Raw genomic sequence first — 25357 nt, 5'->3', positions numbered from 1 at the left:
TGTTTCTTTGTTTGCTCTATCACCCTCAGGCTCCTTTTGCCTAATCAGGTGACATGGCCTTGTCTTTCTGTGGGAACGACAGGGGTAGTAATGCCTACAGCGTGGACAATGGGGTCCTGGACAATGGCTGCTTTGTGGATGCCCTCAACCTCGTTCCACATGTGTTTCTTCTCTTTATCACCTTTCCTATTCTTTTCATTGGTATGAATGCTGTTGCCTAGAAACTCTGAGGCTTAGTTCGGCCAACACGTTCTGTTATCTGTATCAGTGTCTTAGTGAGCCTTAACTTTAATAGACTTCCCCTAAATGTTCTTAGTTTTTTGAAATCCTTTAAACTGATGTCATAATGGTGTCAGTGCTATTCCTCATTTAGTCTCGGAATAAGAAAATGTTTTCCATAGCAATACACAGAATTATTTTACTATTTGCCAAATAGAAGAAAAACAAATTAACAAAACAGGTGGAGACAGAAACAGAATGCTAATGACAGATTACTAGAAAAATGTAATTGCTAGCTATATATTATATTAGTTACTCAAGGGAATAATATAAGATACAATTATCAAATGTTTCCATACTGCCAACCTCAGAGCAGGCTTGTGGTTTAGATGATGATATCTCAAATACAGTTGAATCAGAAATTTACATACACTTAGGTTGAAGTCATTAAAACACATTTTTAACCACTCCACAGATTTAATATTAGCTAACTATAGTTTGGCAAGTCATTTAGGACATCTGCTTTGTGCATGACACAAGTAATTTTTCCAACAATTGTTTACAGACAGATTTTTTCACTTTTAATTGACTATATCACAATTCCAGTGGGTCAGAAGTTTACATACACTAAGTTTACTGTGCCTTTAAACAGCTTGGAAAATTCCAAAAAATTATGTCAAGCCTTTATACAGTTAGCCAATTAGCTTCTGTACTGAATTGGAGGTGTACCTGATGATGTTTTTTAAGGCCTACCTTCAAACTCAGTGCCTGTTTGCTTGACATCATGGGAAAATCAAAAGAAATCAGAGATCTCAAAAAAACAATTGTGGACCTCCACAAGTCTGGTTCATCCTTGGGAGCAATTTCCGAATGCCTGAAGGTACCACGTTCATCTGTACAAACAGTAGTACGCAAGGATAAACACCATGGGACCACACAGCCATCATACCACTCAGGAAGGAGAGGCATGTACTTGACGTAATTTGTGGAGATGACGTAGGAGATGAACGTAGTTTGGTGCAAAATTGCAAATCAATCCCAGAACAACAGCAAAGGAGGAAACAGGTAGACAAGTATCTATATCCACAGTAAAACGAGTCCTATATCAACAAAACATAAAAGACTGCTCAGCAAGGAAGAAGCCACTGCTCCAAAAACTCCAGAAAAAGCCAGACTACAGTTTGCAAGTGCACATGGGGACAAAGATCTTACTTTTTGTAGAAATGTCCTCTGGTCTAATGAAACAAAAATTTGGCCATAATGACCATCGTTATGTTTGGAGGAAAAAGGGTAATCCTAACTGACCTAAAACAGGGAATGTTTTTTTACAATTAAATGTCAGGAATTGTGAAAAACTGAGTTAAAATGTATTTGGCTAAGGTGTATGTAAACTTCTCACTTCAACTGTATAAAATGTATATCATATTATATGATACATATATAATATATGAATATAATAATATTGATGTGATCATTTATTGAGATGTGTGTGTTTCCAGGGTGGGGTAGTCAGAGCTCAAAGGTGCAGATACACCATAACACATGGTTGCACTTCCCTGGCCACAACCTGCGATGGATCCTTACCTTCACACTGCTGTTTGTGCACGTGTGCGAGATCGCCGAGGGAATCGTCTCCAATACGTGAGCTTTAACACACTCAAACAAAATAGTCAACACAAGTGATTGCAGCAGTGAACAAAGACCTAAAGCCCTCACTAAGACCTTAAATAAAATGTTAACTGCAGTTTTATTTAAATTAGATGACCTTGTAAAACAGGGATGTTTTGTATAATGTCCCATGGTACACATCCACAGTGACTGTCAGGGGGTTTATGTTTTATAGAAGTTGCTTCAGTGGGTTAAAACAGGGGTTTGTAAACAGGATAGACTTTTGTTAAAAAACACACATTACTGTACATATGGTATTTTTGCATATGAAGATAAAACCACACAAGGATACTCAATGATGTTAATTTAATTTGTCTATTTGATCTGTGTACATTATGTGTATGTCTTTGTGTATAAATGGCTCATTGTAGGCAGATGCAGTCAAACCACCTGCACCTCTTCATGCCAGCGTTTATGGGCTTCATAGCAGCCACCACATCAGTTGTGTATTACCATAATATAGAAACAGCCAATTTTCCCAAACTGCTGCTGGGTAAGTCATTGCATTTTGCAAATGTGATGTTAGCAATTCAGATAAGCATCATATGTTTGTGGTTGCTCTTTATTCAAATGTATGAATCATAGTATACAACCCACTTTTAGAACTGTTTACTGGTATATTGTATTATATTCAAATAAAAATGTATAAATAAAAGGCAAAAAGTACCTACAACTATAACAGTCAACTGCTTATTTTGTAGATCACAGATTATATACATATATTTTCACTAAGCACTAAGTGCAGCACTATGCCATAAGTCATACATGCAAAGTTAATTGGCATGGCCATGAAGTTTTGGTATTTTCTTGCAAGCATGCATGAAGTATTGGCGCAGTTGTGTTTGGCGAAATTACGCACGCAAAGTGCTAATGGGCTGGGTCAAGTGCAATTTAATTCTGAAGTTCTTCTCCGGCACAGTCTGCATCCTATTGTATAATCCATTTCCTCTCAAGCACCAGTGATATGAATAAAGACAGCACATAAGAAGTTAGAAGTGTAAATGGACTGTATGCATTGAATTAGAAGAACAGTCCAATATGTGGACTCACGTTCATTAGTTTTGCGTCTTTGTTGAATGTCAGGCTTCTATGACAGTGACACACTCCTTTTAAATGCATGGAAAATATGGTTCTGGTCAGGATTTGAATTTATGCTCCATTAAATTAAAGAGAATGTAAGTATTATTAATAATTTTCATCTACTGACACACAAATCAAGGCTAGTATTATCAGTGATTGTATCGGAATGCACTTCACTTCTACCGGTTGACTATGATTTTGAAAAATGTAATTCATTTATTTAAACACTAAAAAATAAACCAGTCATAAAAAAAACTGACTTTAGACTGCGCTGCAAACAGACCTGCTTTTGAAACGTCTTAGCGCAATGACCTATTTCTCAGGAAATTAGCAAATGTACTTAGTAAATGAACTTAAATTAGTAAATGAACTTAATTTACATCCAATACACCACCAGTTCGCTCGCATACACCCACAGATAGCGAGGACACTCCCACACCCACTTTCGCTTTGCGCTGGCATGAAAATTGCACTTAGAATTAGCGCTGTCATGAAAATTGGATAATTGGATAAGATATAGCACATGAAATGCATACCGTACTCACGAAAATAAAGCCCTGTGTGTATGAAAAATGTTTGATTTTTCATCTAACATCATCTAATTTTTCACTCTTTCCATCACAGCCTTATTCATCTACTGGATTCTGGCTTTCATCACCAAGATGATAAAGTTATGGAAATTTGCAGAGGCGAGTTTGGGGGTGCAACATCTGCGTTTCTGTATCACAGCTCTGCTGGTGGTGCTGTACGGCCTGCTCATGGCTGTCGAGATCAACGTTATCAGAGTCAGGGTAAGTTTACCTAAGGCTGATAGATGGGCAAAATGTGAATTAATCTTTTTTTCTTTTTTTTTTTTAGATAAATTACACAATGTTCTCTCTTTTCTCTACTTTTCTGCATTTCTTAGATCTGCTTTAGCATCTGTATTACTCTAGCTTACTTTTTAAACTTGGCAGTCTGATACTGCATATTGTTGACTGTTAGCATAGCCAATCTGTTCACCAGCAAAATCGGTCAACCAGCATGATCCTTCTGGTGAAGCTGGTTGCCCAAGTTAGTCTTGTTGGTTAAGCATCCAACATGCTGGTGATATGTGTCTCTTCAACAGGTAATTGTACATTCTACAATTTAATGTTAGCATTTAATGTCACCTGTCTCTCTCGTCCATCTTATATGCAGAGGTACGTGTTCTTTGCAAACCCTCAAAGGGTAAAGCCCCCTGAGGACTTGCAGGACCTTGGCGTCCGATTCCTCCAGCCCTTCGTTAACCTTCTCTCCAAGGCAACATACTGGTGGATGAACCCTCTCATCATTGGTGCTCACAAGAGGCCAATTGAGCTGAAAAAGATTGGAAAGCTGCCTATTGCTATGAGGGCCCTGACCAACTATCTGCGTCTGAAGGATGCCTATGATGAACAGAGGGTATGTTGGGGAGATCACAGGTTTAAGAGCAGATACTTAATTGAAATGCAGACTGACTAACTTGTAGGTTTATAGTTGTTTTAGGATTACATAATATAATCATATGTGTGTGAAGTATCAGCTGTTTATGATGATCTAGACTAGAGGTGTGAATCTTCACTGGCCTTACAATTTGATTCGATTACGATTCAAAGGGTAACGATTCAATTATAAAATGATTCTCAATGCATCACATGCATCTTGTCCTTCAATTTCTTCTTTTTTCAGTGTCTTCAAAATTTATATTTTACTCTCTATTTTTTCCCTTTCAGCTTTTTATTTAACAGCTGTTTATAAAACATTACATAAACTGGCCTTTTACATTTAGTATGAGCTGTGAACAAAACATGGAACATCCACAAGATTAAATAAATGGTTCTATAGTTTAAAAGAGTATCTCAGTTTTTCAGTTTCTTTCTTTAGAATCTTATAAAAAATTTCTTACAAGCACAAAAAAAAAATATTGGTTCTCCATCAAAACACACTGAATACTATTACTTCAACTGATTATATTATTATTTTTATTTTTGTTTAAGCATTGTAAATCATTTAATAGTATTTAATTATTTTTTTTAATTAATCTATGCCATGCTATTCATTTTCATTTTTAACCACAAATGGAAGTTGCTGGTCCAGGATGAGAGATATATCTGCTTCTGTGAGAGTGCAGCTGTCAGATTCTCCTCCCCTCACCTGCACAGGTGATAGTAAAGCGGTTTAAATAGCGCAGTTGTTGCTTCAGAAATGTATCAAGCGTCTTGTATGCACTGTGCCATGTGTTTGCTCTGCGAGTAGAAGATTGCACGACCCTGTCGCAAAAGCTACGATGGATTTCAAACCTTTATCATCAGGTGTGCGCACTGTCCTGACAAACGAGTGACCGGAAATGACAAAAGCCAATGAAATGTAGAGCGCACAAGAGTAGAGAAAGGCATCGGGTGAAAAAAAAAAAATAATAATAATTAAATGAAAACATCACCAACATCTCCCGAACCGCTGTTTTCCCCCGTTGTGTGCAAATCAGTGCAATAATGTAGGATGACCATATTCTGGTTTGGTCTGGATGCCAAAACCTTCATTTACTATTACTATTATTTTGAATGGCCATGGAAAATGAAGCAATGTGGACGTATGATCACCCTAAATAATGGGTGCGAGCTCATCTCTCATGTTGTTTGTTGGCTTCTTATCATGAATAAACTCTCCCATTGCTATGTGTGTGGGTTTGTGAAAGAATTTCAGGATCGTAGTTTCATTCGGGCACAAACTGTCATGTGTTTGATATAGCTGGTCTGCAAACAGTTGTGTTTGTGGACTTGACTTTGTGTATTGTTTCTACATCTGTCTTTGGTGCGCCACTACCGTGATTTAAACTGAACTCAGAATCGATTCTGATTCTTTTGAGAATTGATTCAGAGTCGTTTGAGTATGAATTGCAATGCATCGCTGAAATGATTTTTTCCAACAGCTCTAATCCAGACTTTGTTTTATTGTCACTAGCCAGAATGAAATTACCACCATGGTTGTTGTAAACAGTCATCATGCACAGCATGATCATACAAAACTGTAGAGACTACAGAGTCATTAAACACTAGATTAGCTACGTTGGTAGCAATCTAATTGTAAAAGATTTGTATAATAATAATTGATCAAAATAAAGTAGTAAAAGTGATCATTGTGTATAAATTAGGTGTCCTTATTTAACTCTTTACTTCTTATGGAAGAATCTTTTTCATTTTCAACTACAATATTATGTTACAGGGTTGGAAAATCTGGAAATATTAAGGAAGTTTTCAATTGTGATTTCCAGTCTTTGACAAATAATGACAATTTGTATTGTAACTATAATAGTTTCTGTGCTTAATGATTTTATAAAAGTCCTTATCCAATTATCTGAAAAGACTGAAAATGTCCTGGAAATTAATTGGTGAAATGGTATGGGAAACCTGTATTGATTTCAGGTATTGATTTTAAGCCACTAATTTGAGATCTGACAGTCCTTATGTGAAGAGAATTATTGGTTCACCAATGTGTCTTTGCTTGATAGCACACAACAGAGGACCCAGAGAAATCCCCGTCTATCTGGAGGTCCATGTATCGGGCGTTTGGGCGGCCTATTCTCCTCAGCAGCACCTTCCGATACATGGCTGACCTGCTGGGCTTTGCCGGGCCACTCTGTATCTCTGGAATTGTGGAACATCAGAATAATAGGACAGAGGTTGTTATGAACAAGGTGTGTATTAAGTTTGACAGTGTGTGTGTGAGTGTGGAGAGGCATGATAAAAAGAGGAATGAAGGAAAGTGAGAAAATTATGCTAATGTGTAATGGAAAATATCACAGTCCAATCGCTGTCTGACAGCCCTATGATATGATCTCATTTATTCTGATCTCCATTCATTACATCTCATTAGACCAATTAAGATGAAATTCAAATAAATGTCAATTAAATTATCTGTTCCAGATATCCCTTTCTGGCATTTGTGCTGCTGATAATTAGAGTTTATGTATTTTTCCTGATTACAGTGTGAAAGTAATGTACAGTAAGATGTATCTGTTATCTCCAGTTTTGCCTTGCCATTTATCACTTCCTGTGTGAAGTCACAAGGCGTCAGTGCTATTAATGAGATATGGCCCATATGTCATCGCCCCGAGATGACAACAATTATTAGATTTCATATGGTGTGTTCTCCCTGCTTGGATGACCATTATGTCACATGCCATTAGAAAAACACTTTCAAGAGGTTTAGATAAGGACTGGTCTAGTGATGGAAAACACTGACAGACCATAAACATGTCTCAGCTGATAGAATGTGTTATATTACTGCATTTGGTTTGTTCTGGTGTTTGTGCATATATGTCTGTGAATATGTGTGTCTCTGCTGATAAAATCCACTTAAACCAGCATATGGTGGTTTGCTGGTTTAATCTAGTTTAGCTTGTCCAGTTGAAAAGTGCCCAGAACCCCTCTAAAACCAGCAAAACAGACCACCCTAACCACTTTAGGCTGGTTAAAGTTGTTTTGTCAGCAGGCTGTGTGAGTAGTTCTGTGTATGGGTGGCTAAACAGTGACAAAAGTGAAGGCAAAGCAGGCGTGCATATCTGTGTGACATGGAAAATGTCCCACACACATCACACTCTCTCTCTCTCTCTCTCTCTCTCTCTTCACACACACACACACACACACACACACACACACATTCACACCAGCAATGTTCTGTGATATGTTGATGGGTGTGGTTGTGCGTGGCATCAGTCAGCAATGAAATGACGGTGGTTTTATGTATTATGTGCGTGTCTTCATTTTCTGTTTGTGTGCTGCTCTCAGACAGGGAACATGACTTTGGGGGTCTACTTCATGTCGTCCACTGAGCTGCTGCAGAATACGTCTGTTTTAGCCGTTCTGCTGTTCCTGGCACTCGTACTGCAGCGAACATTCCTGCAGGCTTCCTACTACGTCACCGTAGAAACTGGCATTAACCTGCGCGGGGCGCTGCTTGTAAGTTTACTGAAAGTCAAACAAATTTGTATTTCAAATCCATCGACCCTCACTGCTCTACTGTATCTAACAAAACAAAATAACAATTTCTTACCTCATTAGGATAGCTTATACTTTTCTGGTCTGATCTTGTCCTTTCTATTCTATTCTATTCTATTCTGAAATGAAATACACTTTATTGTCCCTGAAGGGAAATTTATCTTGGACTCATGGTGCTTACACACAAACAATGACTTGTCATTCCATCCAATCTTAAATAAGAAACAATAAATAATTGAACAATAATACAATCTAAACCATCTCACAATATAAATAACTAAAATGCATTACAAAGCATCGCAAAACAATACAAATATTAAAGATAAAAAACAAGATAAAACATTATACAGGCCCATCAATAAATTATTAACCCTTACCCATCCACAACTGGAATACCTCATAAGTATACAGTATGTGTCTTACATACACTTGTCATTTAACATTTTAATTGAAATGTTTGAATTGATTTCTTAAAACGATTATACCTACACACTGTTAACCTGTACTATTCTATTCTATTCCGGTCTACTGATTTGTTCTGTTCTATTCTATTCTGCTCTACTCTGTTTTGTTCGATTCTAACATTTTCTATTGTTCTGTCCTGTTCTCTTCAACTCTATTCTTTTCTACACTATTTAATTCTGTTTTATTTAGGCATAGTAAAGATTTCAGACATAGTAAACATTTAGAGTGTTTGTCTTGTACAGAGACTCTGAGGTCTATCTATGTACATCTGTCTGTCACTAAAATCAAGCATAACGTTAGTTCAGGCAGGTCACGTTAATCAAGCTTGCAAACAGCTGAGGCTCAGCTGATCATGACATCTACCAATACAATTCATTCTCCAATCAAAGCGATCCTTTTAAAGTTCTACCATTATTTATTCTCTCAGCTGCCTTTTAATTGCATGGATGCAAGCAACAGTTTACACCCTCCTCCATGCCCAGCTCTACATCTTGTTTGACAGCTTTGCATTTAGTTATCTCAACATCTGTCATGTTATTCTGTTCTCTCTGTAATTCAATCAGTTGTAAGTCTATCTTCAATATGTCTGCGGCTTGTTCTTTATTTTCTATCTTGTTATATTTAGAGTTCTAATAAAGTGTCTGTCTAATCTATATAATACAAATGATCTATTGTACCAGATTGCACTGAGAATTAAAAATTGTGCACTGTTTTTATATTAATCTGCTGGATCTGTTCTATTCACTGCCCTCCCTGCTTCATCCATGCATGGTTGCATGGATTGGTGGGGAGTTTGGCCAAAACACAACCATACTGCCAACACCAACAGATGCTTCAACTGTCTACAAGTCAATAAAATATTTATTCCAGTATTATTCATTTGACGGAAGTGGTCCTTACTGAAATGCTGTTTTGAGGACATTTATCATTGATCTGCAACGCTGTAGTTTATATAAGCAACCGCCTCTTGAGTCTGCTTTTGAGGATATTTTTTGTACCATGAATTTCATCAGCATTAAAGGTTTTTGAAAAGATGCATGTATTGGTTTTGATCCTTCAGGCGATGATCTACAATAAAATTCTGCGTCTCTCGACCTCAAACATGTCCATGGGAGAGATGACCCTCGGCCAGATCAATAACCTGGTTGCCATAGAGACCAATCAGCTTATGTGGTTTCTCTTCTTATGCCCTAACCTATGGGCCATGCCAGTTCAGGTATATCATAGCATGGTCTTTTTGGAAAAGAGAATTCTTTTTTTATCAAATCATCTGTTTCCCAAACCAAAATAACAGTATATATTGTGTCGTTATCATAAATTGCTTTGTTTTGATTATTTCTATTTCCTGTTCGTAGATCATTATGGGAGTGATCCTGCTGTATTATTTGTTGGGTGATAGTGCCTTGATAGGGGCTGGAGTCATTTTGCTGCTGGCCCCAGTTCAGTACCTCATCGCCACCAAGTTGGCGGACACACAGAAGAGTACACTGGTGAGCTTCACGTACACATGGGGGATAGTCTATTCCTGTGTCTCATGAAACAGTTCATGACTTCTTATCTATACTTTAGGACTACTCAACAGACCGTCTCAAAAAGACCACAGAGATTCTGAAGGGAATAAAGCTTCTAAAGCTCTATGCATGGGAGAACATCTTCTGTGATCGTGTGGAGGACACCCGAGGAAAAGAGCTGACCAGTCTGAAGACTTTCGCCCTCTACACTTCAATGTCCAGTATGACAGGCTCCTCCCTTCCTTTGTATTCCCCGCCACAAGCCAATAGCCTCCTCCCCATCAAATGCCCCACCCCCAACCCATATTGTCTTTGTTCAGCTTATTGAATCAGGACAAAATTGGTTCTAATTGTTCGAATGCTCTTGTTTGCTCAAGTTTTCCTTGCTTTACAAAAAAAAAAAAAAAAAAAAAAAACAAGAAAAAAAAAACTCTTAACTGTCTGCATCTCTATTTCACTTTGCAGTATTTTTGAATGCAGCCATCCCCATTGCTGCAGTGCTGGTGGTAAGAAGTGCATAATTGTAGACCTTGACCAATCAGTTTTACTCTTTGTATTTCATGCTCTGTGGACCATGCATTCCCAAGTTTCTTAAAGCATTGTGTCTGTTTTCTTATAGACCTTTGTCACACATGCCTATATAGAGGAGGTCAGGCTCAGCCCAGCTAAAGCATTTGCATCTTTGGCTCTGTTTCACATCCTGGTCACTCCACTATTTCTTTTGTCCACGGTGGTCAGGTTTGCAGTCAAGGCCCTGGTAAGGTATGTAGCTAACTAAACAAGTCCATAATTTTCCTTTATATTGGTATATTGATATAAGCCATATATTGACTTCACTTATTGGTTGTCACATTTTCTATAAAGGTTATTTGGTGGGATTTTATTATTTTTCAATTGGGAATATTGTAATAAAGTGTGTTCAGCACAGGTAGTGTGATGCATACAGTAAATGTGTATGTATATACTCATTGACCTTTACATTGTATCCTGCAGTGTACAGAAGCTTGGCGAGTTTCTGCAGAGTGATGAGATTGGAGATGACAGCTGGAGAAATGGAGATATGTCCATGCCTCTAGAGTCCAGCAAGAAATACAAATACCCAGGGGATGTGAGTGCCGACACACAGATTTAGACTTAAAGACATTCCCTAATACTCATAACCTATTCCAAGCCTCCAGGTTCAGCTGAGCTTTTCCAGGAGTTCTTCAGAGTCTTTTAAGTAGAAATAAGATACTCCTTGCTCTTCAAGGGCCAGCTACAAGAAATGGATAGTAATAAGAAATCTGGGGATAATATAGTGATCACATAAGAATTAGCACAGATAATAAACATAATAAATTAAACTGAAACAGTGTAATCAAATGTGCAAATATTCTTCAAGTAAACATTATGATCATTATATATGAATATGTATATTTTTTATATGTCAAAATGTAATACCATTTTAAATTAGGAATAAGTGGGGAAAATAAATTAAGAACGTGGAAAAACTGATGCAAAAACTGTTAATGTCAAACTGAGTGGGGTGTTTTATGATTTTGCATTTGCTTAGTGTGTCAAGGCTATGATATTCTTCAGAGCTTTTCTTAGTTTCTTAATATCTTTGGCATGTATCAGAACAGCTTTTCTTAAGCTCAGAAATAGAAAGAATGTTTTTAGATTGTTTTTAAGGCAAAAATGATTACATGTTGATAAACGGCTATGAAGTTGCTAGGGTGTTCTGGGTGGTTGTTGGGGAATTGCTAGGTGGTTGCTTGCTGGCGCTGGACTAAATTTTTCATACTGGTCTATGGGACACCCCCACAGCCCTGACCCTATATGAGGGCCCCCTCACGGCATTATGAGCCAATTATTCTATGGGTACATTTCCCTATCTAGAGCTGTTTTACATTACATAAAAGCCACATCTATGTTGCAAATATACCATGTGTTTACACGCAACCGCAAAAACAGTGGATAATGTGCGATCCATATTGATTGTTGATTCGTGTCCACAGTGGACTGAAACTAAGATGCGCAATGATTGTCATGGCAGAGTTGCTGTAGTCTGTAACTTGGTCAGTGTAAAGAATTGGTAAGAGCAGCTCTAACTTTCTGTGGACTTGCTGTAGCCCATCAGATTAATATTTTCTAAATGACAAAAATCTTGAAAGATGAACTGAAAATATTTTAGCACGTAACAGGCAAAATAAAGAGAAAAGTACTGAAGAGAATGAAAAATGCCCAAAATAACATCTTTTTTTGTCTTCATCTGTTTGTCCACAATGACATCACTATGTGTTGGTGGAGCCCCATCTCATGGTTCTGAAATTGGAGAGGCATGTGATATGTACTTTTCACTTTCTTTAACTTTTCCCTCAATCTCTCTCTTTTTCTTTTTATCATCATAGACTAAGGTGTTTAACAGAAAGGGGCGGTATCGCATGGATAACTACGAGCAGCCCATGCGCAGACAGCTGCGGCCCACAGAGACCGAGGATGTCGCTGTACAGGTCAGATGTCAGCAAAGACCCCATCAGCCCTGATTCTCAGGGCCTCATTCACAGACATAGAGCACATGTTGAAGTTCATTAAGAGAGCTCAGGATCTGCATGTTCTCATCCAGATGCCAATAACCTTCCCCAGTCAAGACACAGCCAATTGGTTGCTCTAATCCTACTGTGTCTAAACAAGCTTTTAAACCCCACATAGACTCACACAGGGGTTAGATTGGGCTTTTGAAGGTGGGGAAAACCTATAATATAGTGGTGACTCTTGCATTTGTGTTTTTAATCGTTGCTGAGTTTTTGAGTACTCGGGTACTTATGCCCATCCCTAACAGCATGTTCTTTCCTTTCTCAGCTGGTTTGAAATTCCCCATATGGAGTTTGTGATTGTTTCTCAGACATGGCTTTAGTTAAAGGTGCTTTGGGTTCAGCTTTCCTCTGAGTGCAGTTTGGGATTCTCACGAGAAGAAAAAGTCAAAAAATCAGAAGGACATTAATTTAACTGTTTATTTTGTTTTGTTTCTCCTCTGTCTTTTGTTCCCTGGAGGGTCCGTTTCCTTTTGTATCCCTCTGGACTGCACTAGCCTCTTTGCTAATGAGCCTAGTGGCCGAACACATCAACACACATGCACACATGTCCTGTAAGCCTGCGTGCACTCTCTCACACTGTCCCACTGTCACATCCGCTCACTCTGTTATGAATATGGCCTAATCTACTCTGACATTTACACTCCATCACATCTCAGTCTCAACCATTCCTCCCAAATTTATCCTCTCCTTCTCTCTCTCTCTCTCTCTCTCTCTCTCTCTCTCTCTCTCTCTCTCTCTCTCTCTCTCTCTCGCTCTCTTGCTCTGTCTTGCTCTTACAGATGTTTTAGATCATTCACTGTTCTCCTTTTCCCAGTATTTCATTCTGGCCTACTGTGCTGTTCTGATGGGAGTGTTATAATTGCTGTAAATAAACATTGGGAAAATAAAATTTAGAGCACATCCGGAAGATGTAAATTTGACCAAAAGCTTGTACAAGCAGAGATGAAAATGTGATCACATCACACCAGGATGGAGAGAGTGCTGGTTTGTTGTCATCTTTGTAAAGTGCTTTTTATTTGTATGTGTTATTATGTCTCATTCAGGTGAATGATGGTTTCTTCACGTGGGGAAGCAACTTGTCAACGTTGTCTGATATCAACATCCGAATCCCAACAGGTATACTGCTTCAAAGCACAGGAAACCCCCAAAATGTACTTTTATACAATGAATGACATTACTGCATACCTGTCTTTTGTCTTTGGGCTATGCCCATCTCTAGTTTTTGCACTTTTTCTTTTGTGATTTAATTTTTTTATTTTTATTGATTCATATATTAAACAAAGAAAAGAAAAACATATAAAAACAGAATTAATACTTAACCCCCACCAATCCCCAACAACATCCCAGTGGTCACACATGATTATAGACCCAACACACACACACAAAAAAAAAAAAAAAAAAAAAAAAAAAAAATATATATATATATATATATATATATATATATATATATATATATATATATATATATATATAATCACACACATTAACCACTACACCTCTCTCTTCACTGTCCCTCCCTGAGAGCCCTCCAAAAACACCAGATATTTGCCCCATTTCCCCACAAACAAGTCCAAATTCCCCAGTCTTCTAGATGACGCTTCTTCAAAAGCCCTCCCCATCTCCAAGCACTACTCCTGAAATGGGGGTGCTCCAGCCGACTTCATGATGCTGGTTAGGACCCAATTTTTTATGTGCTTATTCTATATTGATGACCGCCCCATCGCCTAAAATACAGAGTCTGGGGCAAAATGAAATTTGAGTGCCCAATACACACATAAAACTCTGAACCTTCAACCAAAATTCTTGGATATTAACACACCACCAAAAGATATGGGTTGTGTCTCCATCTTCTGATTGACATCACCAGCAGGTGGGTGTGTCTTTAAGCCTATAAAATCTAGAGGGGGTCCAATAGAATCGATGTAAAATCTTGAATTGCATAAGGCACACCCTTGCATCTCTAGATGCACACTTGACATTTTTTTAAATCCTAGCCACACTCCCTCTTCCAATACCAAGTTTAAATCTTTCTCCCATAATCTTTTGATAGAAGTTAAAGCTCCGTCTGCCAGACTCTGAATTAGCAGGGAGTAATACACCGATGCCTCATGACCTTTTCCAAAAGCAGTAATTACCTCTCCCAGACTGTCTGCCGCTTTAGGAGGGTGTATGCTACTCCCAAAAATAGTACAGAGCAGGTGGCACAGCTGTAAATACCTAAAAAACTGACATCTGGGAATCATAAAATGTTGAATCAAATTTTCAAAGGATCTCAACACTTCACTCTCATATAGGTCACCGAGTGTAGCAACCCCCTCACAATCCACTCTGACCAGCAGAAAGGGGACTTATTAATACATAATTTTGGGTTCAGCCATATGCTTGAGGCAACATTTATATAAATGTACGAATTAAACACTCTGGACACCTTTGTCCATACCGAGTGCACATGCGAGATAACGGGGTGTAACTTAACTTCTCCGGTTAGTTTGATAGAAAGGCTTTGCAATGGCGAAATAGGGGCAAGAACTTCCTGTTCAATACAAAACCAGGGAGGGGCTCTCTCAGGTTGAAGCGACCAATGAGCAAAATGTCTGAGACCGAATGCATAATAATAAAACAAAATCTTGGGTAGGCCTAGCCCACTTTTGTCAATCGGCCTGTGCAGCTTACTGAAATTTAATCTGGGACTTTTATTCCAAATGAAGGACTTCGCTATACTATCAAATTGCTTGAAATAAGAGAGGGACATGTATAGGGAGAGACTGTAGCAGGTAGTTGAATTTTGGAATACAATTAATTTTAATAACATTAACCTTCATAGATCATAGATAAATGTAATGAAGCCCACCTGCCCACATCGCTCGAAAACCTTTTTATTAAAGGGCCAAAATTAACTAACTAAATCACACAAAATTGCTAGGAATAAAATACCCAAATACTTAATGCCTGTTTGGGCCACTGGAAGGTGCCTGGCTGAAAAGTCGTTACCGGAGAGTACGCTGTCAGAGCCAAAGCTTCGGATTTAGACCAATTAACTCTGTATCCTGAGAACTTAGAAAAGGAATTAATAATTCTGTTGAGGCAAGGCATAGATCTAGTAGGGTCGGAGACGAATAATAAAATATCATCTGCATAAAGCAACAGCTTATGTGACATACCTCCCGCACCACCCCTGGAAAATCATCTTCCTTTCTTATTGTGGCTGCTAATGGTACTGGGGCAAGACAGAACAATAATGGAGAATGAGGGCAACCCTGCCAGATGCCCCTATCCATAGTAAAATAATCTAAAATTAGTCAGTTTGTTTGTACCGCTGCTACCGGGTGTCTATAAAGTAACTTAATCCATCCAATATAAGTATTCCTGTATATTTCTAAAATCTTAAAAAGATAATCCCATTCTTCCATATCAAATGCCTTTTTGGCATCAAGTGAGATGGCAGCGACCGGAGTCTGATCATTCGCCACTGACCACATAATATTGATGAAAGGCCTAATGTTATCAGAAGAGCTGTGGCCCTGAATAAACCCCACCTGATCTATATGTATAAGAGATGTCATAACTTTACTTAATCAGTTAGCCAAAATTTTTGACAATTTTTTTACGTCTAGCTGGATCAGGGAAATTGGACAGTAACTCTTACACTCGCTTGGATCTTTGTCCTTTTTAAGAATCAGAATGATCTGGGATTGTGTCATGGTTGGTGGAAGCTTTCCATTCTTTAATGATTCCATATAAACTTCTAAGAAAAGTGGAGCCAGTTCTGTAACATAAGATATAAAGAATTCAGCGGCAAAGCCGTCTGGCCCCGGACCAGCTCCACCAAGGTTATCTCAGAATCAAGAGAATTTTTTTTGCTCAGTCGTCAGTTTAGGGAGATCTAATGGTTCCAAAAAGTTTCTAATATCTTCATTAGTAGATGAAGACGAGGAACTATAGAGATCAAGAATTCTTTAAAAGCATTATTAAAATCAATGGCAGAAGTAAATATTTCACCACCAGTAGATTTCACTGAGGGAATGGTAGAAAAAGACTCTCTCTGCTTTATATATCTAGCCAAAAGCTTCCCTGCTTTGTCCTCCGATTCAAAGTATGACTGTCTTGCCCTGAATAACCAAAACTCCACCTTCCGTGACAAAATAGTATTATATCTGTATTTCAATCTGGTCAATTCACTGAGGCCATCAGACGACATTCGGTGCTTCAGCTCTGCCTCGGCACTTTTAATATTCCCTTCCAACTCCACAAGTTCTCGTGCTTTGTATTTTTTGATGAATGAGGCATACTGTATGATCCGACCCCTAAGAACCACCTTAAGTGCCTCCCAAGCCATGCCAACAAAGGATACTGAGGACCAGTTGGTCTCCATATAAACACTGATTTCAGCCTTTAACATTTGTTGAAATTCAGGATTTTGCCAAAGGTATACATTAAAGCGCCAACTATATGAATTCTTTTTTAACACCTCTAAACTCACCAGGGTGTGATCTGAGACTAAGATATTTCCTATATAGCAATCAACAACAGATGAAATGAGGGACTTCTCAAGAATAAATCTTATGGACTGATGAAAAACAATGTATAGTCCCTACCAGATGGGATCAAAAGTCTCCAAATATCTGTAAGAAAAAGATTTTTACACATCCTGTGAAGCGTCAGTGTTGCTCTAGGGGGCTTACACACTTTTGCTTCAATATGATCAAGGACTGAGTCCATCAATAGATTAAAGTCTCCTCCCAATATTATATCATGAGGGGTGCCAGCGGCTTGCAACATCCCTTCAAGATATATAAAAAAGCCCTGATCATCAGCGTTAGGTACGTAAATATTAGCCAAAATCAAACTTTGCCCCGGAATTTCTGCTAAAACAATAATGACTCTTCCTAATTTATCTTTAATCTGTTTGAGACATTTGAATTGAAGATGCTTACTTATCAGTGTAATGACTCCCCTGCTCTTACTTGAGCCAGCATTAAAGAAAACATGCCCACCCCATATCTTCCCAAATTTTTCAGCTTCCTGCGTGGAAAGTTGCATTTCTTGAAGAAACACTATATCATATTTCTTACGTTTAAGAAGAGAAATAACTTTCCTTCTTTTTATGGGGTGCCTCAACCCGTTCACATTCCACATGGAGAGAGACAATCCACTCATACTAACATTTGACATTTTGACATATTAGAAAAAATAGATTGTGTGTCAAAAATAAAATGATAAAGACCACATTCCAACATTAGTGCAACAAACAAACCCCAAACCTCCCCCGAACCAAACAAACAGAAAAAAGAAAAACATGCACATTAACCCTGCCCATCACTTTAAACTCAAACATTCCATGTATGCCTATGAGAACCCCCGTGACAAATTTGCCATCGGATTGCTCAAGTCCGGTGTTTCTACACAAATTTTCTAAAACAGAATTACAAAACAGAAGATAATCTGTAAAACAAACTCCAGCCAATAGGCAGAATAAACACAAAGAAAATGTAGATTCATCCACAAAACTGTCCCGAAGGTGTGTTCCTCCACATAATAAACTCCAGCCGCTAGCGGAACCAGCACACACACACAAAAAAAGGCTGTTCAGTTTCCTCGAACAGTCAAACGAATGTTCAGTAAGCCGGCCCATTCGACTGCCTACATAAGTGCAACAAATGACACAATCACTCCAATGTCCTGCAAGAAATACTCCACAAAACAAACTCCAACCAATAGGAGACATAAGCACACAGAACGAGCAGATTCATCCACAACACTGTCCCAAAGGAGTGTTACTACACAAAACAAACTCCATACGCTAGGCAGAACCAGCACAAAAAGAAACAAAAAAGGCACTCAGCTTCCTCGGACAATCAAGTGGATGTTCAGTGAGCTGGTCCACTTGGCTGTAACGTGAGTACCACAAAATAACTTATTCAGTCCATTGACTTTATGAAGGACATCGCTTGCTGGGGACATGTAAATACTTTACGGCCATCCTTAGCGTCTATTCTCAATTTGACCAGGAACATCAGTGCAAAAGCGACCTTCCGTTGCTGTAAGAGTTTCCTGTATTCCTTGAATCGATCACGTTTCTCTCTTGTCAAATACGCAAAGTCTGGGAACAAGAAATGCTGTGGTTCTCCCAAGAAAGCCCTTCCTTACTCCTCGCCCCATGTAACACGAGATCTTTATCGGATTATCTCAGAATCAGTGGATCACCGAGCTGGGACCCTGTGAGCTCGCTTGATTTCCAGCTTGTGGCCTGTTATGTCGAGCAGACTCGGAAAGAGCCAGTCCAGGAATTTCACCATATCCCGACCTTCTTCGTCCTCAGGAATTCCAACAATTCGGACGTTATTCTGCCGGTTACGTTTCTTCCAAGTCTTCCAACTTCTCCCAGAGGTGCTCCAAATCTACCTTGGTCGCTAGCGGATTAGCAGCAAATTCCTTCTCCAATGACTCCAGATAATCGATCTGTTTCTTGACATCCCCCACTCTTGTAAACACCTCAGTGAATTTCGTCTCCATGGCAGTGATCGATCGACGTATTACAGCAAGATCCTCCAAGTCACATCAATGCAAAAGTGACCTTCCGTTGATGTAAGAGTTTCTTGCATTCCTTGAATCAATCATGTTTCCCTCTTGTCGAATTCGCAAAGTCTGGGAACAAGAAAACGCTGTAGTTCTTCCAAGAAAGCCCTCCCTTACTCCTCGCCTCGCATAACACGAGATCTTTATCGGATGATCTTAGAAATTTGGCCAGAATTGATCAGGGCCTGTCTCCCTCTGCGGATCGCCGAGCTGGAACCCTGTGAACTCGCTCGATTTCCAGCTTATGGCCTGTTATGTCGAACAGACTCGGAAAGAGCCCATCCAGGAATTTCACCATATCCCAACCTTCTTCGTCCTCAGGAATTCCAACAATTCGGATGTTATTCCGGTGGTTACGATTCTCCAAGTCTTCCAACTTCTCCCAGATGCACTCCAAATCCACCTTGGTCGCTAGCAGATTAGCAGCTAATTCCCTCTCTGATGACTCCAGATAATCAATCCGTTTCTCGACATCCACCACTCTTGTAACCACCTCAGTGAATTTCGTCTCCATGGCAGTGATCGATCGATGTAATACAGAAAGATCCTCCAAGTCAGCAACGACCTTCGTCAGTATTGCCGACACGTTCAACAATTCTCACCGAATTTCCTTCACTTCTCTGGCCAAATCGGCTCCCTGGTCCGCGGCCTTGTCCGGGGCATCAGCTTGAGCCCATAAGTGTCTTTTAATGTCTCCAGAGCCCGAGGATTTTGAATTCTTTGACATATTGTCTTCCTAGAACAGTTAAGGATCAGGGTGTATCGAATCTCACCGATTTATGACATAAAAAGTATTAAAACTAACAAAGTGTGCAGAGCTCGCCATTCACATGTCCGAACCTCGCATGGCGTCACATGACTGCTTAGTTTTTGCACTTTAAGGAACATCACTCATACTCATTTGCAGTTACAAAGTCACCTTAGTGTGACTGAATTGGCAGGCACTTTCAACGCAAACATAACAAACACTCTTGGTCTCTAAGAGTATTTTTTATTTTGTTTTTATTGTCATTGTACAGGTACAACAAGATTATTTTTGTACTCCACAAGATGTTGCATTAAATGTAAATATATTAGTTAAAGAGTTATAGAGCTATATGTCCATAGAAGTGGACAAAAGTCAAAAACAAATGTATGTAAAAAGTAAATTAGATACATAAATAGAAGTATAGAAAAAGCAAACAAAACATATGTAAAAAGAGATGTATGTATAAAGACATTAGACATATACAAATGTAGTAAGACATACAAAAGTACAACAAATAATAAATTGTCATGAAAGGTGTTATGTTTGGAGAATACACATTAATTAACAACACACTAAATGTACCAGATCTGCTGTCCCTGTTAAGAAAACCCTACTGTCAGTCAAACGCAAACAAACAAAGTCTTTGTACTTAAGGCTTAAAGGGATAGTTCAACCAAAAATGAAAATTCTGTCATCAGTTAATCTCCTGCATTTTGTATCAAACCCATATGATTTTCTTTCTTCTGTGGAACACAAATGGAGGTGGACATGAGCCTCTGTCACTATTCATTTTCATTGTATGGAAAAAGATGCAATGATAGTGAGTGGTGATTGAGACTTAACATACTGAACTGCCTAACATCCCCTTTTGTGTTCTATAGAAGAAAAAAAGAAATACGGCTTTGGAACATGAGGGTGAGTAAATGAATTTGTATTTTTAGGGTGAACTAACACTTTAATACTGAAGATTTCATGTCTCTGCACATGATTTGCTGTGCTGGTTTAGTAATTCAGAAGCCTCATTAAAGCATTGAACTGAGCCTGAACAAGCTGCAAGCCAACCAACAGATGGGCACCCTGCTGCCTGCTGTAGTCCTACAATCCCCCATTGACAGTATACATAAAAAAAACTATCCGCAGGGGTGAAACCTGTACATATAAATCTGTAATTAACCTTCCTCTTGTTGCCCTTTTCTTCAGGTCAGCTGACAATGATCGTGGGCCAGGTAGGTTGTGGGAAATCATCTCTGTTGTTGGCCATGCTTGGAGAGATGCAGACGATCAGTGGAAAAGTCTTCTGGAGCAAGTGAGAGAGATTTCACACACAAAGACATATTCACATACTGTATAAACTGAAACTCACTGTATAAAATACTTTATAGTATAGTATGTCATCTGTATTAAAAAAATGGATGCCCCCTTTTAATTAACAGGTTTGATTGTGTCACCCAAAAGGGATATCTCCTTTTGTGCCCAAACATTGTTGCAATGGTTTTGAAATTAAATGCTCAACAAGCACACATGGTTGCGGTATTTGGGTGTCCATATATATATATATATATATATATATATATATACATATATATATATATATATATATATATATATATATATATATATATATATATATATATACAGGTGCATCTCAATAAATTAGAATGTCGTGGAAAAGTTCATTTATTTCAATAATTCAACTCAAATTGTGAAACTCGTGTATTAAATAAATTCAATGCACACAGACTGAAGTAGTTTAAGTCTTTGGTTCTTTTAATTGTGATGATTTTGGCTCACATTTAACAAAAACCCACCAATTCACTATCTCAAAAAATTAGAATACATCATAAGACCAATAAAAAAAAACATTTTTAGTGAATTGTTGGCCTTCTGGAAAGTATGTTAATTTACTGTATATGTACTCAATACTTGGTAGGGGCTCCTTTTGCTTTAATTACTGCCTCAATTCGGCGTGGCATGGAGGTGATCAGTTTGTGGCACTACTGAGGTGGTATGGAAGCCCAGGTTTCTTTGACAGTGGCCTTCAGCTCATCTGCATTTTTTGGTCTCTTGTTTCTCATTTTCCTCTTGACAATACCCCATAGATTCTCTATGGGGTTCAGGTCTGGTGAGTTTGCTGGCCAGTCAAGCACACCAACACCATGGTCATTTAACCAACTTTTGGTGCTTTTGGCAGTGTGGGCAGGTGCCAAATCCTGCTGGAAAATGAAATCAGCATCTTTCAGCAGAAGGAAGCATGAAGTGCTCCAAAAGTTCTTGGTAAATGAGTGCAGTGACTTTGGTTTTCAAAAAACACAATGGACCAACACCAGCAGATGACATTGCACCCCAAATCATCACAGACTGTGGAAACTTAACACTGGACTTCAAGCAACTTGGGCTATGAGCTTCTCCACCGTTCCTCCAGACTCTAGGACCTTGGTTTCAAATGAAATACAAAACTTGCTCTCATCTGAAAAGAGGACTTTGGACCACTGGGCAACAGTCCAGTTTTTCTTCTCCTTAGCCCAGGTAAGACGCCTCTGACGTTGTCTGTGGTTCAGGAGTGGCTTAACAAGAGGAATACGACAACTGTAGCCGAATTCCTTGACACGTCTGTGTGTGGTGGCTCTTGATGCCTTGACCCCAGCCTCAGTCCATTCCTTGTGAAGTTCACCCAAATTCTTGAATCGATTTTGCTTGACAATCATAAGGCTGCGGTTCTCTCGGTTGGTTGTGCATCTTTTTCTTCCACACTTTTTCCTTCCACTCAACTTTCTGTTAACATGCTTGGATACAGCACTCTGTGAACAGCCAGCTTCTTTGGCAATGAATGTTTGTGGCTTACCCTCCTTGTGAAGGGTGTCAATTATTGTCTTCTGGACAAACTGTCAGATCAGCAGTCTTCCCCATGATTGTGTAGCCAAGTGAACCAAACTGAGAGACCATTTTGAAGGCTCAGGAAACCTTTGCAGGTGTTTTGAGTTGATTAGCTGATTGGCATGTCACCATATTCTAATTTTTTGAGATAGTGAATTGGTGGGTTTTTGTTAAATGTGAGCCAAAATCATCACAATTAAAAGAACCAAAGACTTAAACTACTTCAGTCTGTGTGCATTGAATTTATTTAATACACGAGTTTCACAATTTGAGTTGAATTACTGAAATAAATGAACTTTTCCACGACATTCTAATTCATTGAGATGCACCTGTATATATATACACCTATCAGCCACAACATTAAAACCACCTGCCTAATATTGTGTAGGTCCCCCTCATGCCGCCAAAACAGCACCAAACCACATCTCAGAATAGCATTCCATAGACTTTGTCAGTCTGGCCATTCTCTGCTGACCTCTCTCATCAACAAGGCATTTCTGTCCACAGAACTGCCCCTCACTGGATGTTTTTTATTTTCAGCACCATTCTGAGAAAATTCTAGAGACTGTTGTGTGTGAAAATTCCAGGAGATCAGCTGTTACAGAAATACTAAAATCAGCCCGTCTGGCACCAACAAACATGCCATGGTCTAAATCACTGAGATCACATTTTTCCCCCATTCTGATGGTTGATGTGAACATTAACTGAAGCTCCTGACCCATATCTGCATGATTTTATGCACTGTACTGCTGCCACAGGATTGGCTGATTAGATAATCACATGGATGATTGTTGGTGCCAGATGGGCTGGTTTGAGTATTTCTGTAACTGCTGATCTCTTGGGATTTTCACACAAAACAGTCTCTAGAATTTATTCAGAATGGTGCTGAAAATAAAAAACATCCAGTGAGGGGCAGTTCTGTGGATGGAAATGCCTTGTTGGTGAGAGAGGTCAACAGAGAATGGTCAGACTGGTTCGAACTGACAAAGTCTACGGTAACTCAGATAACCGCTCTGTACAATTGTGGTGAGAAGAATATAATCTCAGAATGCTATTGTGAGATGCGGGTTGGTGCTGTTTTGGCGGCATGAGGGGGACCTACACAATATTAGGCAGGTGGGTTTAATGTTGTGGCTGATCGGTGTATATACTGTATAACAGATTTTAAGGGCTTGCTGTTTGTATTTTCACTTAACAAATAGTGAAGTTGTGAACCAAAATTCACCTCTCCTTTCTCTCAACCCCTAAAGCAGTTAATCTATTTTTAAATGTTTGTGTTTGTGTACCAGAAAACAAGGGAGGTGTACATGTGTATGCCAGACACATCAGATGCTAATCAAAGCCTTCATCTGTTAAAACACACATGTATATATATATATATATATATATATATATATATATATATATATATATATATATATATATATATATATATATATATATTCTGCTGTCCATTGCATCTGCTATTATTATGATGTATGTACCACGTTGTGCATACACAGATGTATGTGGAGCCATCTTAACTCCTTGTGTGTGTGTGTGTGTGTGTGTGTGGGTGGGTGGGTGTGTTTTCAGAACCCCCTAATTTTGACTTTGTTTACTCCATCCATTAATCTTTAACCTTTTTCTGTCCTTTTCTCCCACATGTCATTCTCTCCCCTCTGTGTTATCACCACACAAAGGAAATGCTTTTCTCTCTGTGAATATCTCCATCTGTCAGCCTATGCTGGAGATGGTCTCTGATTAGCATTTATGAGCAAAACCAAGCAGATCTGCATACAGTAGTTGTTTATAATCCATTGATTTGCAAGGGATTTATATTCAGTGGCCTCAAAAAGTGTTCAGAAATGTAAGTCACACTTTACAGTAAAATATATTAATCTCATTGTATTAAATAACAAAATATTAAACCAATTGGTATGTGCACATAAATGATGCTACATCTTGTATTAGGACTAGATTAAGTTTTTCTGAGCCATTTTTGCAATTACTTTTAACAAACTGGTTGCATGGTCATTTTTAGTGGATGTATTACCCTCAAGTACCATTATTATATTATCAGTAGCATTTAAAACTTAGCAATCTTTGACCAACTTTAGCTTGTGTGTTATCAAATTCACTGTCCGTTGCTTGTTTTATCATTTTAAACCTAACAAATATAATAAACTGCTTAATAAGTGTGCTTGTGCCACTTGTTTTTATATTTTGTTATATAATGCAATGACATTTATAAATTTTAAAGGGGTCATGACATGCTCTTTTTTTATTATTTTAATTTAGTAATATATGATCATTTTCCACTGAAACGCTTGGTTTTGGCCTCAGCGTCCCCTTTAAACTTCAACGCAAATGCCCACTGTTCTAACTGGCTAACATTGTGCAGCCCCTCAAATACAGCCATATTTGAAACTCAATCAGAAGAGAATGATCAAGCTCCACAATATTATAAAACTAAATTTCAGGGTTTACACATAACACACATCCAACACATTGCATTTGAATATATTAAACTGTTCACTCAAGCACAGCAGCACCATAAACTATCAAACAGTCATGACATTTAAAACATTCATGAATGAAACTGGTTACTTTCTTTAAAAGCAGCGCAAAATACATTACAACGGTCTAAGACGTCTGTCTAGT

At 38.5% G+C, this 25357-nt stretch overlaps 1 protein-coding gene across 5 annotated transcripts in view; it reads left to right on the top strand.

The window, feature by feature from the left end:
* The window catches only part of LOC127435149 (ATP-binding cassette sub-family C member 9-like), a 52068-nt gene that overhangs the window by 5411 nt on the left and 21300 nt on the right, over window positions 1–25357 (top strand). For all 5 annotated transcript variants that reach the window (XR_007896136.1, XM_051688364.1, XM_051688365.1 and 2 more), the window contains 16 exons: window positions 30–201; window positions 1719–1860; window positions 2259–2380; window positions 3592–3758; window positions 4147–4389; window positions 6476–6661; window positions 7755–7925; window positions 9490–9645; window positions 9785–9919; window positions 9999–10161; window positions 10406–10446; window positions 10560–10702; window positions 10934–11048; window positions 12331–12432; window positions 13560–13632; window positions 21041–21146. Coding sequence is in view for 4 of the 5 variants with exons in the window: in XM_051688364.1 (XP_051544324.1) it covers window positions 54–201; window positions 1719–1860; window positions 2259–2380; window positions 3592–3758; window positions 4147–4389; window positions 6476–6661; window positions 7755–7925; window positions 9490–9645; window positions 9785–9919; window positions 9999–10161; window positions 10406–10446; window positions 10560–10702; window positions 10934–11048; window positions 12331–12432; window positions 13560–13632; window positions 21041–21146 (2213 nt within the window). In the remaining variant the exon portion in view is untranslated. The remainder of the gene's footprint in view (window positions 1–29; window positions 202–1718; window positions 1861–2258; window positions 2381–3591; window positions 3759–4146; window positions 4390–6475; window positions 6662–7754; window positions 7926–9489; window positions 9646–9784; window positions 9920–9998; window positions 10162–10405; window positions 10447–10559; window positions 10703–10933; window positions 11049–12330; window positions 12433–13559; window positions 13633–21040; window positions 21147–25357) is intronic.

The sequence above is a fragment of the Myxocyprinus asiaticus genome, chromosome 45 (genome assembly GCF_019703515.2).
Source record: "Myxocyprinus asiaticus isolate MX2 ecotype Aquarium Trade chromosome 45, UBuf_Myxa_2, whole genome shotgun sequence".
NCBI lineage: Eukaryota > Metazoa > Chordata > Actinopteri > Cypriniformes > Catostomidae > Myxocyprinus > Myxocyprinus asiaticus.
The sequence above is the reverse complement of the archived record's forward strand: the minus strand, read 5'-3'. Positions and strand labels throughout refer to the sequence as shown.